Genomic DNA, 14,851 nt, shown 5'->3' with positions numbered 1-14,851 from the left:
TGATCGTCCGGTTGATGTTGCCAATAAGGCTAAGTATTTAGCTAGAGGTAGGGAAGTTAAACGTACCAAGCTAGCGACCGATGAAGAACGGGAGCGTCGACTGGCTCCTTCGAGGATGTCGAAAGGCGGCAGCGAAGAGCTTTGGAGGCTGCTGCCTCCGCCACGGCTTCGGCGACGGACGAAGAGGTTGAGTCTAACCTGGCTTTGCAACACAGCAAAACCACGCATAACAAAGCTTTCGCTTGCATAACAGGGCTTAGCCGAGCTAAGCTGCAGCCATTTCTTCAATGTAGCAAAATTGATCCTATCTTATCAGTGTAGTCGGCGCTCCTATCTCACTCCGTCGTTGGGAGTGACAGGATCAACCACCACTTACTTCACTATGCGCATGAGATATTCCTGCTTCATCAGTCTATCTTCCCAGCCTCAGCATTTACTGTGCCAACCGCGCCACCGCCATTATCCCTTGCGTAATCGTTTTCGAGCACATGAGGTTGGCAGAATAGAAATAATCATTTGTTCAGCATGTTTTCAGTTTCCTCACTCCGGTATCGGCAGTTTGAACAATGATAAGAGGGCAAACCGAAGCGCTTGAGGAAAGGCACCAGCTTCCGCCTTTTCATCTACAAGTGACACTGACGCTCAGTTGTATGCCTTGTTCACTTTCTAGAGTTGTTCTGAGAAAGCTATTAATGCGAAAGCATTTCTTGTCTCTAGAGTGGCGTGTACAGTATCTGTCAGCAGAGCGTGTCCGCCCGAAAATGACCACTCGAAAAAAAAAATTCGCTGGCATTTGCAACCCAGGCTCCCAGTGTGCCGGGCGGGCACGTAACCATACACCACGAAGGGTCGTTGGTTCAAGCGTGTTAGAGGGGCACGACGTGAACGTGTTGTGGTGTGTACGACGGTAAACTGTGTTGGGGATGTGTACTGATGTTAGACAACGATGACTTCCAACAAAGTTGCTGACGTCATCCAAAGGTCACGTGTTAAGTGTCAGGGGACAATGATGGCTTACAAAAAAAGGTTGCTGAAGTTCAAACGCAAATGCGCATTTCTTCAATGCATCGGACTGCAGTGCTCTCCAGTTTCTTTCTACGAAGTCCATAGACCAGAATCAAGAGCAGCTCTCGGGCGCGGCCATTTTCCGCCGACTGGCGCGCCGCGGTGCCGACGTTTCACTGGGGACTGCGGGTCTGCGGCAGCTCCGCGGGCCGCGCCTGCATATAGCCGTGAATTACTGCTCTGCGGGCGCTATAAAAACCTTGCCCAGCATAGTTCCACAGCGTGGTTGTATTGCAAGGTCTTGGCGTTATCAAAAGTATAAAAATTGATGACATTTAGTTCGGCATTCACGATAATTGTGCAGGCGCTTAGCACGCGCTAGCGCTTATATCGCTACCGTCTTGGTGCTGCATCACAAAGAAAAATTTTTTTGGTCAGTATCAAGCATTATGTGCGCGGCCAGCATGCAATTTCAGCTCTAATGCGCTCTTAATCCTTCCTGCCGGCCATAAAGCACCCACCACAAATAGGGCTTTCTTGTCGCCAGCTACGTGGTGCGCCAGTTACATCAGCAATTTATTGTTGTGAGCTCAACTGACTGGCAGGGCTAACAGAATACAGTTTTAGTCATAATTTATGTTATCTGGCGGACAAAAACGTATTTTTAATCAATATTGAATTAATTGAATTAGTATTGAAAGACTGAATCAATATCGGCAGGGATGCCAACTTTCAATAATTCTGCGGCCTGGAGTCGCGTTTATTTTATTCGGAAGCTCTCGGCGCGTGTGACAGCGTCGCGTAGCCGCTAGGCCAAGTGTCACACAATGTAATAAAATCGTGCATATATTGCTGTGGTTCAAGCAGGTACCAACAGCAGAGAGATACTATGGTCCGCCCTTTACCCACCGATCCCTCTGAGATATCTGTGGAAATAGCAACTTAAATTGGTAGCGGTCGTGCTTACATCCCCGTGCACGAAATGTGCTTAACGGAAACAAGAGCAAGCTCAGCGCACGGATGTCGAAGACGTACTGCTGATTGAAAACACGGACTTCGCCTGGACAAAACCTTCGGACTGCAGCTGGCCGATCCCGTTACAGCTTGCACAACACTGCACCATCGAGTCAAATCAATAAATATACATCCTGGTGCATAAAATTCTCACAGATGGAAGCGTACGTAAAACACGGCGACAAACGACACGCCAGCGCGAAATGTGCTTGTAAGTACCTGTTTCGAATCCGCACCCTACTGGTTGACTACCCTCGGATATGTGTGTAACAATGTGTGTCAGATAAGCGTAGAACGGCCTGGGGAAATCTGAGTAGTGATGCACAGCACACATCCACATACGTCAGGTGATAGAGCGCATCACCGACGGAAGCGAAGAACACGTAAACACGCATTCTACGCGCCGCCGGCGCGACCCGCCCGCAGTCCAACGTTCCGCGCGCGCCGACAGATGGCGACTGGTGTCGAGAGTAGGAGCGCTCCGGCAGCCTGCGTGCGAGGGCAAAAAAATTAGGTCTATATAGCTCAAAAATCACCGCCTGACTGACTGTTTCTTCAGTGTGCTGTTAGAGCAAAGCCAAGTTAGCGCTACATTCGCGTGCTGACCTTTGACGGACGGACGGACGGACGGACGGGTGGATGAATGGACGGACTGGTGGATGAATGGACGGATGGATGGATGGATGGATGGATGGATGGATGGATGGATGGATGGATGGATGGATGGATGGATGGACGGACGGACGGACGGACGGACGGTCGGACGGACCGACGCATGAATGGATGGATGGACGGACGGACGGATGGACGCATGAATGGAATGGATGGACGGACGGACGCATGAATAGAATGGATGGACGGACGGACGGACGGACGGACGGGAGCGTCTCCTTTGAAACAGGGTGGGGGCAGTTGCCACGATGCTCGGCATTATTTCATTCATTTTTATTGCGAAGCAATACTAGTTTAGGTCGCACTTCAGCCCGTTCCGTGGCGAGGCGGTGGTAGGCACCATTGACCTTTAGCGTGACCTTGCTGCGTGACGTCACACCAGCTGTGTAAAAACGGGGCCCCATCTCACGCCGTCGCGAGGCGAGGCGATAGCCACCAACGGCGGCCTAACTCCCGCTCCTCTCACCAGGGGCGCTATGGTCGGTGTGACGTCACACCAGCTGTGTAAAAACGGGGCCTCATCTCACGCCGTCGCGAGGCAAGGCGGTAGCCACCAACGGCGGCCTAACTCCCGCTCCTCACACCAGGGGCGTTACGGTCAGAGTGACGTCACACCAGCTGTATAAAACAGCTCCGCTCCTCTCGCCAAGGCAGTCAAACAGCCAGATGATACGATGGTGCCTACGAACAAGGCAGCTCGGCAGAATGCAAAGAAGAAGCATCAGCGAGCTACAGAGACGGAAGAAGAACGAGAAGAACGACTTTCTAAGCGGCGTGCCCAGTATGCAGCTCAGCGACAACGTGCAACTTCCTCTGTGGAAACAGCAGAAGCAAAGGAATAAATTATTAGTTTGCCCGACAGTGAGTCTCCTTCTACGCAAGATGGGTCTACCGCCGGACCCCGGGGCAACCAGCGACACGCCGGACACGCAGATGCACAAGTGGGGCAAACTTAAGATGACCGACGAAAGATGGGGGTGTTATGCAGACAACTTGGCCATCTACAACGTGGCCGAAACATACAAGCTACCGCTAATGCATCGTGAAGACGACGAGGAGACGTACAACAAACTGTATCGCATTTTAAACGGGGACAATAACCCCAACATTTATTACGGCGTAACGCTACCGTACTTTAACGAACGCTACTGCAAGCACCGAGTGGGCATATCGTACGACGCGGAGAAAATGGAGTGTTACCGCACCGTCGGCCGATCGATACTGGAAGATTTTGTAATGGGCACCCTGGTGAGGGAAATGTTTGTCGGCATACACGGATTCGACGGATGACTTCCTCTTAGATGATTCACTGTAAGCCGTAACACTAGCATAACCCAAGACTACCACCAGCCATACTACAAGCTGATCCGATAATAACACACTATTGCTTCGCAATCACCAGGCTTAACCAAGCTAAGCCACGGCCGTTTTTTTTCTTTATATTCCTCTAAAGGTGTTATATACCACTCTATATATTCGACATTTTCTTTGAATACATTCTTAATCCTACACTTATTAACCTTAATCCTAACCTCTCTCCTTTTGGACAACCAATGTTCCAATCGCTTTCTGCTAACTGCCACCGCAGATTCATTCACATGACCGTTGTTATCTCTTAACCTTAGGGCCCCAGGGAGAGCGACTGTGCCTGCATCGACATCCGGATAGAAAGCATCACCTTCGAGAATAATAATTGTTTCTACAGGTTTACCACACACTGCACATGCACATCTCTTGGTCCGACGGCAGAGTGCCGTCCGGCGGCAGCATGCATTGCCATCACCCCAGTACACCGCCGCGCCTCCCACAAGCCACCTTCTCTACGGCCTGGGGCCAGCGTCCCAAAAACGCGCTAATTCTTTTGTTACAGTATACCATAAGCTCTTGGACAAAAGAATGTAAAAGTAATCGTCTTTGAGGATCGCTGACCCGCTCAGAATTGCTGGTAGAAGTGATAGCTGCGATAAAATTGTGTGCACAGCCGCAGATATATCAGCTGCCGCCAGCGCCAGGTTGCTTGCACGCTAGCTCCAGTGCTAAAGCTTCGCTAAAATCGATCATATCTTCCTTTTAATATGAGACGTTCGCATTGTCTGTAAGACGGGGCCATGAGCAGACCAATTACTGCAGCTATAGCGCTGTACGATTCCAAAGCGCCGTCCGCTGTGGCTTCGATGCGAAACACACTAGGCTTAGCGATGACCAGGGAGTAACGTACTGCCCCAGCGACTTCGTCCGTCGCGCTCGCGGGCGCACCGCTGCAGTCAGTGCGGGGAATTAGGGCTGCGAGCGTTGCAAACTTGTCGCTTATACTTTCGTGATGCGGCAGGGACCGCGCTTTTTGAAGCTTCACTGCGCTAGGTAACGCCGATTTCGCCGTGCGTTGCCGGTTGACCTTCAAGTGAGCCAGAGGTCAAGTGGGGCTATAGGCCTTACGATATGTGCATGGTCCACTGTGGTTTCGCACCACTTGACCTTTCACCTTTGGATTCTCCGGTAGAGGGAGGTAGAATAGGCCGCAGTGTTCATTGGGTGACCAGCCTCCCGCTATCAACCTTAAACTACTTCCTGCCAGGTGGCAGGGTGGGCGCGCTGCCTATCCAGTGTCCGGAACGCACTCAACGTTACAGACGCCAAGCCGCGTCTACTTGCCCAACGCACCACAGCTTTCGCTCTCTAACCAGGTTCAGCCGTAGTTAAACCACAGTTAATTTTTTCGTTGTGGAGTTGCTTGAGTACCGTGGCGGACGCTGCTCAAGCGGCGCAGCAACAGCGCTTCGCGTCCAGCCGTGAGCTCACTCCAGCTCACCCAGTTTAGCTTTCTCTTGCAGTTCATAATGACCTGAGGGTTTAAGTATATAAGCACCTAACTATAAATAAATTAACATAGAAATTAATTATTTCACCTGCGCATTTCTTGCAAGCATGCCGGCGATTTGAATTCGATCACGTTTACAAGAACTTGCTGCTTCGGCTTTTTTTGCTGCAGCGAGTGCACAATAGCGCCTCGACACGATTTCCTTTTCTTTTATATCCTGTCACTTGCACATGCACCTGCACAAAACATGTGCGAACCATCTAAGATTTCCGACACGCGCAAATGTGGCAACTTCGGTTTCGCTGTCGACGCATTCCACAGTGCCGTTGATGGCTCGAACATGTACGGAAAGAGTTCAAGCTGTTCGACACTGCTTGAATAATCCATATTTTTTCTAAATCGAGTTGTCAAGCCTCTTGAAGCAACGCGCTACGCAGCAACACAGTCGGCTCCGGCCACAGATCCCGCGGACGATGTCAGGACGGTCCCGGCCAGCCACGGGCAACAGCGGTGTTTGCTCGATGTCCTGAGGCGCTGGTGAGCGTTTTCTTGTAAAAGACGGCTGTTTCCGTTTATTTCGGCCTTTTTTAAACTAGGTATTCGTGTTAAACGGATAGAAGTCTATAAAGTAAGGCAGAGAAGTGAATGTTTTCGAAAAGTGTTTCGACTTCCCTTTAAGACTGCTTACCTGTGGGAACGCGAAAACATTAATGTCTCTGGTTTCATTGCTTACGCGTAATGTTTGCACATGCATTCAAGTTCTTCCTACTAATTTATGCGATTGCGCATTGGTTGCGCACCAAACCACAAACGTTTCTCGCTGCACGGCGATGGGGTTGACCGAGTTTGTTTGTCGTGGACGCAAGACATTGACTTTAGGTTGTTAGGAAAACACAGACGCGTAGGACACCACCCGGAACGCTGTACCACGTACGGTTGCGTCACAATTTCGGTAGCAATATTGTAGGAAAAACTGGCACCACAGTGAGGTCGGCCAGTGGAGGGCGTGTATAGACTAACGGCATATATATGATTGCCTGAAATGGCGGTGCTCTGCTTGCTGTGTGGGTCATACGGCCGTTGGATGACGTCACCGTAGTTGTCATGCTATCGCTGAGATTTTCTCCGCCATCTGCGTGTACACAGACGCACACACGCCGCCAGTTCTTCTGGTAATGGCATTAGTAATGCTTTCACAATAAATTACAAAAAAGCAAGATACTGCACCAAAGCACTGCGGCGAGGCACTTGTCGCCATTGACCCAAGAACTGACGCCATTCGCTTCCAGCAGAAATTCCTCGCTAGAAAGTGGAGAGAAGTCGGAAGCAAACAGTATGCATCTGGAGTACAGCTGCTTAACCTCTCTTTGTAACATAGTTCAATTTCAAAAATTTCAATCTACTATGATATTTTTTGTTGCTGTATCGCGCTTTCTCGGATTATGACTTTACTCCGCATTTTTATTCCGTTCCTTCAGATATTTCCCCCCAATATGCTTTCTACTAACCTCAATCACCAGCGCATATTCTTCTCTTACGCTCACATTTTTATAACTTTCTATGCTGTGATGTAAACATTCTTTTGGGTGTCACTACAGGAGGTCTCAGTACAGTCCGCGGAATAGGGAGCCTCCTCCTGTATACCCACCGAGATATATGTTCTACCTCTATATACATTGAACCCCGCTTTGCTGCATGAAATTCAAACAATATACGCTCTGAATCGCTCGAGCTGCTCTCGGAGGGATCTATTGTGAAATTACTCGCGATCTTCCTCAGTGACTGAGAAAAAACTTTTAATGCATGGAATAAATCGCGGTTAGTTAGATGGGACATCATTCCAGGATCCCATTGGTTTTTGCTGCCGCTCTTGCCCGGTCCACCAGCCAAGGCTGTTCTTCTGGATGTGAGATTGACAGCGCCTCCTCTTAGTACTCATTTGTTGGGTTATTAATTCTCGCAATAACTAGATTGATTTGTGCTGCCCATACCATGCGGTATAAGTTAGCCAATTCACTGCCGAAGGCGCAATGAGGATCGTAATAATTTAGAAACATGCAGCTGAATTTGACTGGGTTGATATAAGTAACTGACTGCAATTTCCTGCAATATCAAATGTTGGAGTAAATCCCTGTAGCTTAATAGCGGTTCAGAATAATTATGTTCCTGTGAGTGTTGGGGGACCCGGACTAATGCGCGCGGGCAGCGGCGTGAGCGCCTACGTTTTCAACATCCGCAGTGTGTCCTGCGGTCCGTATGACTGTGCACATTAAATCTTAGTCTTTTCTACTTTGGAGTATTCTTTTTGCGTGTTTGCGAATCCTTCCTCTGGCATAGGTTCCACATGGGAGTCCGTAATTACACATGAGCGCTCCAAGAAACCGTTGCCAAAGCAGCCTTCCTGCTCTGAATAATTTTGTATGCAGCTGTTTTTCGTTGGGCGCAAAAGTGGTAATTTTATAGCAGTAAATGCAGCTATTACAGACTAGACCTACCTTAAGATAAAAAGATAGTCGGGGTTTAACTCCGCTTAAACCGATTTGTGACATGCGCAAGCGCGATGATGTAAATGGTGACGCCAGAAGTGACGCCATAGCAACGAGATTTTAGAAGCTCTGAACTACTTCTCCGGGGTGACCGGACCAAATTTTGGGAAATGACCCGGGTCAAATTTGGAGGTTGCTATCGTGCCTGGCATGGTCAGTTATGGTTGGACATCAATTTTGGTCCAAATTGGCCAAGGTCAAATTTAGGGGGTGGCACGGGGCGAAAATCTTGTCACTTGGCGTCACAGTTGCTATGGCAACGAGCGATGCACAAGCAAGATATTTGCTGATTTCTGACGATCGTATGAGTACTTTCGCAATAAATTTCCGCAGGCCTTAGAAACGCGCTCATATGTGTTGCAGGGCAGTTTTCGAGCGCCTTGCTTTTGTCTTCTTCCAATTTGCCTCGCCTTGTTTTCACACCCTTTCAACGAAGTGTGGCACTCTGGCCTCATGCCGAGAGTGTGGAAACATTCTAATGTGGTCATTGGTCAATACACAAGTTAGGTCAGCCTTCAGTATCTCTCTCGACCTTTCGATTTCTTGGTCTTCCTCACGTTTTTCTCATCTCCATTCACGATTTTTAAACAAATCGAACCTTCAGTGTGCGTGTCCACGGAAAGCCCTTTGGTAACTTCACTTCCAACAGAGGAGTGCCCCATGGCTCCGTTCTCCCCCCCCCCTCCCACATTATTTATTGTGGCTTTTATTCCTCTTGTTCGAGCCCTATAGAGTTCGTCCCTTATATCTGTGTGCTTGCGTAGGCCAATGATATCACTTTTTGGTGCTGTCACCCAGATGCGTTTCTCTACCAGCCGGTCCTCCAACATGCGCCTCCCACCTGTGGGTCTAACCCTCTCGCCTACTTAATCATGTTTCATTTGCATTCTAAAAATCTCCCGCTTTAAATTTTACGATAGATAATTCTCCGATTCCTACGGTAGAAACTGTTCGTATTCTTGGTCTCCTCCTCCATACATCTGGGACTGGCACCCCGTGGCTGACAGGCGCCCGTAAATCGGCTCACGGTACCCTAGGTATAATTCGCCGCATAGCTATGCTCTCTGGTGGCGCGCGTGCTCATACGGCCCGCCAGAGAGAGAGAGAGAGAAATAACATTTATTAGCACCCGTCAAAAGAATGATGGGTATCCGAGGCGCCGCTCGGTCCCAGTCATGTCCTCCCCCTCAGCTGTCGACAGGGATCTCTTGGATCTCAGCAGCGGCAAGGGCGAGACGGATGACTTCTCGTTGTTGATTGTCGTCCTCGTTGTGAAGCAGTGCCTCCCAGGACTCATTCGTTCTGTCAAGTTGTCCAAAGCTCGGACATGTCCATACCATATGGATCATGTCCGCTGTGCCGTCGCAACGTTTGCACCTGGGGCTGAAAATCTCAGGGTGCCACTTGCTATAAAGCTGAGGGTTAGGGAATACTCCGGTTTGGAGCTTGCGCCACACAACCTCTTCGTTTTTGGTTAGCTGCTTACTTGCTTTTGGAAGTACCGCTCGGCCTAATTTGTAATGGTTTAGGGTTTCCTGATACGTGTTAAGGTCGTCATCGAACTGTAGAAGCTCCTCATCGCGCGAGGGGGACGGGGTTGTGCACAAGACGCCATTGGGATCCCGGAAAGTAGCTAATCCTCGGGACAGTGCGTGCGCTTTCTCGTTTTCCCTCAACCCTTGGTGCGCGGGTGTCCAAATGAGCGCTACCAGTTCTGCCGGTGGTGGACTGCCGGCCAACAGTCGGGCTGCTGTAGCTGAAATGCAGCCCGCGTCAAAGTTTCTAATCGCTGATTTTGAGTCACTCACGATAATTTTAACCTGTTGTTGAGTTAGAGCCAGCGCAATGGCCAACTCTTCCGCCTCCGTTACTGTCGAGTGTCTGGTGCTGCAGCACGCTACCGGGCATCCGTTTTCCCTAGTGGCTACCGAAATGTGCCCCGAACTGTTTGTGCATTGTGCGGCATCCGTATATAAGACATCCTGTCTGCCCTGAAAGCGGGCTTGCAACGCTACTGCTCTTTCCTTCCTCCAGCTCTCATGGTAGATGGGATGCATGTTTTTGGGGAGTGGGGGTATCTTTAATTTGTCCCTATCCTGTCTAGGAACCGGGTCCGTACGTCTCGAGCACGCTCGAGGCTCGTGCCCCAGCTTCTCCAGAATGCTGCGACCAGTACGACTGCGTAAAAGTCTCTGATACTGCGAGGTCCTTGCAGCCTCAATGAGCTCTTCGAGGGTATTCGAAACCCCTAGACTCAAAATCTTGTTTGTTGGCGCACAGGGTGGTAAACCTAGTGCTGTTTTTATCACTTTACGGATTAAAGCATCCAGTTTGTCCTTTTCCGCCTGGTAAAGCCGCAGATAAGGTGCCACGTAGAATATCCTGCTGATTATAAAAGATTGCACTAGCCTAAGGAGGTTAGCTTCTTTCATACCCGCATGTTTGTTAGCGATTCGTTTTAGGAGTCGGCAAGTTTGACTGGTGCTAGCCTCTAGTCTCTGAATCGTTTCCGAGTTCCTGCCGTTCGCCTGAATTCGTAATCCTAGAACCCTAATGCATTCCACCGCTGGAATTACGTTACCGTTCACCCTGAGTGTGATTCCCGCGTTATACGGTCCGTCCTGCTGTATGCGCCGACGCTGTGGCGACCGCATGGGCGCGAGAAATAGCGCTTCCGATTTCTCGCCCGAGCACCTGAGACCGATTGGTTCCAAGTATTTTTCTGTTACATCTATAGCTCTTTGAAGCGTCAGTTCAATTTGGCTATCACTGCCCCTGCACATCCGCAGAGTCAGGTCATCTGCGTACAACATATGGTTCAGCCCCGAAATTTTGTCCAGTTGTGCGGGGAGGCCAAGCATGGCGATATTAAACAGGGTCGGGCACAACACCGATCCCTGCGGTGTGCCCTTGTTGCCCAGTCGAATACCCGTCAGTGTGTTACCCCCCATGCTTATAGATGCCGTTCTGTTTGTAAGGAAATCTCGTATGTAGTCGTAGGTACGAACACCCACGTCTAACGCAGCCAGACCCTCCAGAATGGCCGAGTGCTTTACGTTGTCGAAAGCTTTCGACACGTCTAGACCGACGATCACCCTGGTGTCTAGCGTTCAATTTTCTATTATCTGTTCTTTTAGTTGCAGCATGATAGCTTGTGTGCTCTATCCTTCAGCCACTGATAATATATAAGACACAATTTCAACGTCTCGCCTGCACATAGTAAGACCCCCTTGAAGCTATCAATCGTAAGGCTATGCGCACCATAACATATCTGCCCTGTTTAACATCCATACCCATGCTTCAGGAGTTCACCCAGCTTAGTACACTCAGTGAACTCATCGACCAACGAGTGGCAAACAGAGCTCGCAAACAGTCCCTACAACTTCATCGTTTTAAGACACTCCCTCTGTGGTCGTACTGTCAGCTCACAGACAATCGCCCCACTGCTTCCACGTCGGTATCAGTCGCGTATCTGCCTAAAGGTTGCATATTGTGCACCGTTGCATCACATACCACGTACCTGGGAGTTACTGCAGTGGAGGTATACACCCTCTCATCAGCTACTCAACTCTAGCACGACATATACCGCGGATACGTTCACCCCCTGGCATTGGAACTTCAAGCCATTAGCAATGCCATTGCTTCCCTTCCGCTCGTTTCCACTTTCAATACAGTTCATCTTTACACTGACTCCCTCGCTGCCCATATACAGCTTAAACGCACACGCCAGATTACACAACCGATTCATCTGCTCTGCGCAAAGTAACCATGTCCTGTGCACATACAATGGATTCGCGGCCATGCTCACGATCCACATAACATTCAAGCGGATGCTATGACTCATCTTCATACGTCAGATGACCCACCACCTTCCCTTCTTCCCTCAGATCCGTTCCTGTACCGCGTTTCTGATTCCCAAGTTCTGCGCCAGCGAACACGCGCTCTAATTCCTCCGTGTTCGCACCCTCTCCCCCGTAGTCTTACTCGGCAAGAGCAGGTATCCGTGCGTCGGATTCCGGCAGGGGTGGCACTGACGCCATCTGTCCGTCATCGGTGGCGTGAAAAACAATTGCCAGCAACTGACAGGTGCCCGCACTGTAGCGCTGCACCGGACATTTGTGATGTGTGGCACTGGTTCTGGACGTGTCCAGCGGCGGCTCCTATTAGAAAACGGTTCCTCAGGGAGGTGGGCCTGCGGTTGAACCGCCAATGTGACTGTGTGAAGTGGAGCCTGGACAGCCACTCCACCGGCGACCTCTGCGACTACCTCAGAGAAACTGGTCTTCACTCCTTCTTTTAACTTTATATCTCCTGCTTTCCATTCTACATTTCTCAACTTATGCCTCATGGCTCACTTCTCGAATAAAAAAATATAGCACACTTTAATCAAATGCAAATAAACCGGAACGTGTGCCTGCATCTGCTAAGCTGTTTTCAACTACAATCTATGCCTGAACAAAAAACAATAACATCGAAAGCCGTAGCGCAAGCCTCAAGCTGTAGTACGCTGTCCGTTCAAGTCTTAAAAAAAAATTAATGTGCTTGCTTTCACCTCGCAAACCGCAGGTCGGCAGCTGTTGTTCTCCGGAATTTCTGCTGAAGTGCGCCATCGCGACTGCAGTCATGGTCGCCTACTTTGTGAGTACTCCTCGTGTTCACACCCTGTTTTCTCTCGTTAAGTGCAGTGAACAAGGGGAATAGAAGAGGCGATTAAAAGAGATTAACTTAGAGAGATATCTTTTAATCGCCGAGTGCAGAGCTGAGAGGAGATGCAGGGGTTTTATGTGAAGCTTCAGTGGATTGTCTCCACCACGGTACTCCTCCTGTACCTCCACTATGAAGCAGGGCATCAGGATAGAGGAATTGGAGACCGCAGGGTGGACCATCACACCGGGTACAGCCGGCCCTAGTGACCCCACCACACTGGCTGCACGAGTTACTGGAAAGATGCGCTTGAGGCGCAGGGGTCCTGTTTCCAGATGGCAGAAAATCACCGCGCCAACGACGGACGGCTCCTGCCGTTCTTCGCGACGAGAGGGAAAAGAGTGCAGTGCTCGTGCCTTCATCACAAAAATGATTAGTGCATAGTCCCGTGAAAAGATGCCAACGTGGCAGGTCACTCGACATGATAACCATGATCAAGTAATATTTGTGCATTTATCTGGATATAGCTATCATCTAACACCCTTGTAGATTCTTTAATGAGCTTTATAGAGCGAATTGGTCAGCACAGCACTTGTAATTACCAATGATATTTGTAATTTACCTACTGTAGGCTATGTATTGTTTCTTGCGAAGCTTGGAAGCGTAATAACTTGTTAACGCAGGACTCCTGTTTGCAACAATCACCATTAGTGTCCGCCTTTCAATAGCATTAGCATGTTGTGAAAACATGCCCAGAGCCGTTCTTCGCAGCAACGTATCGTGATCGGCCTATGCCCGCGTGCAGCCAATCCTAAATTAACAAAGGAAACGACTTATGGCGATATAAACTTAGGGGCCTACGTGATTAGTGGAATCATCTACTTTCCTGACTTAAATCAGCACACACGCCTATAAACTAGAAGCATGTAGCACTAGTCATGGGAGATTCTAGCAATATCGCCAATGATGAGGCACACTCATACGGTCCGATGCTGCGTTGCTGCCGCCGCTAAACACGAGTTACGGTCGCCAATAGCGTTGGTTGTAGTTTTCGTCATTAGAGGCAGTTATTGTCCATGCAACCAGTTTTGCGCCTTTAAAACGTTATTATTAGTAGTAGTATTGTATTATAAAGACTTTTTTAAGCCTGACAGCAGCAATCTCTCCAGAAATCGTCAAAAAATTGGTGATTTTGGTAAAGCTTTTGTGGAATCAATTTGGCGATTATGGAGTTAAACAATTTGTGGTTCATTTATTTGTCAAAGGTAAATAACTGCTACATATGATTCGATCTAGAGGAGGGTGTCCGGGCTAATATAAACCACCCCGGAGATTTTAAACGTACACCTGCGTCTCAGTGTTAGGACATTTGGCGTTTCGTCATCGAAACGTGGCCGCCTCATTCGGTATCGAACCCGCGGCATTGGGCTAACCGTCAGAACGCCGTACCCCCAGAGCCACCTCCCCGACTACTACACGGTGATGTGTGTTAAAGGCTCGACCTGAAAGAAACGTGTGCGGTTACTTATTTTGGGAACACCTTGGCAGGCGAGCAGCGTCCTGGGCGAGGGCTACATGACCACGGCCGGTACCATCCGGCATGACAAGAAGGCAGGCCGCCTGCCCGACCGGCACAAGGTCTACGACTGCCTCAACAAGTGCGACAAGAACCCGCCCTGCGCCTGCGTCAGGTAAGTGGAACCGCGTCACGGTGCGCGCAGACACTGTCCTCTGGGCAGAAAGTGAGCGGTGTATCATCGTGGGTTATGCAAATGGAAAGGCGTCGTACAGTGGTTTATAGTTCGCAGTTACGTCAAATCAAATGACATAGAAAGTACATATCAGAAAAATGTATACGGTGCTGTCACCATGCTCAGCCTGGTCATTTGCACCTGGGGGACCGCAGCCCCGGCGTTACGTGCAGCGAAATCCGTGTGATAATTTCTCAAGGACACCAGTCTTATACGCAACCTGCCAAAATCCTGCATGCGTGAGTGTGTGCGCGAAAGCTTTCCATGAATGTGTTTCGCTTCATCTTTATCACTCTCACCTTGAGTGGTACTACGAGGTTAACATCTCCAGTAATCATGCAAGACTTTCTTCTCTTCCTAGTGATGTGGCTGGATATGGTGGCATGAAGCGTGACAAGGCA

General features: G+C 49.5%; 1 protein-coding gene across 1 annotated transcript in view; it reads left to right on the top strand.

The window, feature by feature from the left end:
- The window catches only part of LOC144122930 (uncharacterized), a 63,580-nt gene that overhangs the window by 22,806 nt on the left and 25,923 nt on the right, over positions 1 to 14,851 (top strand). The window contains exons 2-3 of the mRNA XM_077655886.1: positions 12,622 to 12,693; positions 14,248 to 14,390. Of these exons, the coding sequence (XP_077512012.1) occupies positions 12,622 to 12,693; positions 14,248 to 14,390 (215 nt within the window). The remainder of the gene's footprint in view (positions 1 to 12,621; positions 12,694 to 14,247; positions 14,391 to 14,851) is intronic.

This window comes from Amblyomma americanum, chromosome 3, assembly GCF_052857255.1.
Source record: "Amblyomma americanum isolate KBUSLIRL-KWMA chromosome 3, ASM5285725v1, whole genome shotgun sequence".
Taxonomy (NCBI): domain Eukaryota; kingdom Metazoa; phylum Arthropoda; class Arachnida; order Ixodida; family Ixodidae; genus Amblyomma; species Amblyomma americanum.
This window is presented reverse-complemented; position numbering and strand designations above follow the sequence as displayed.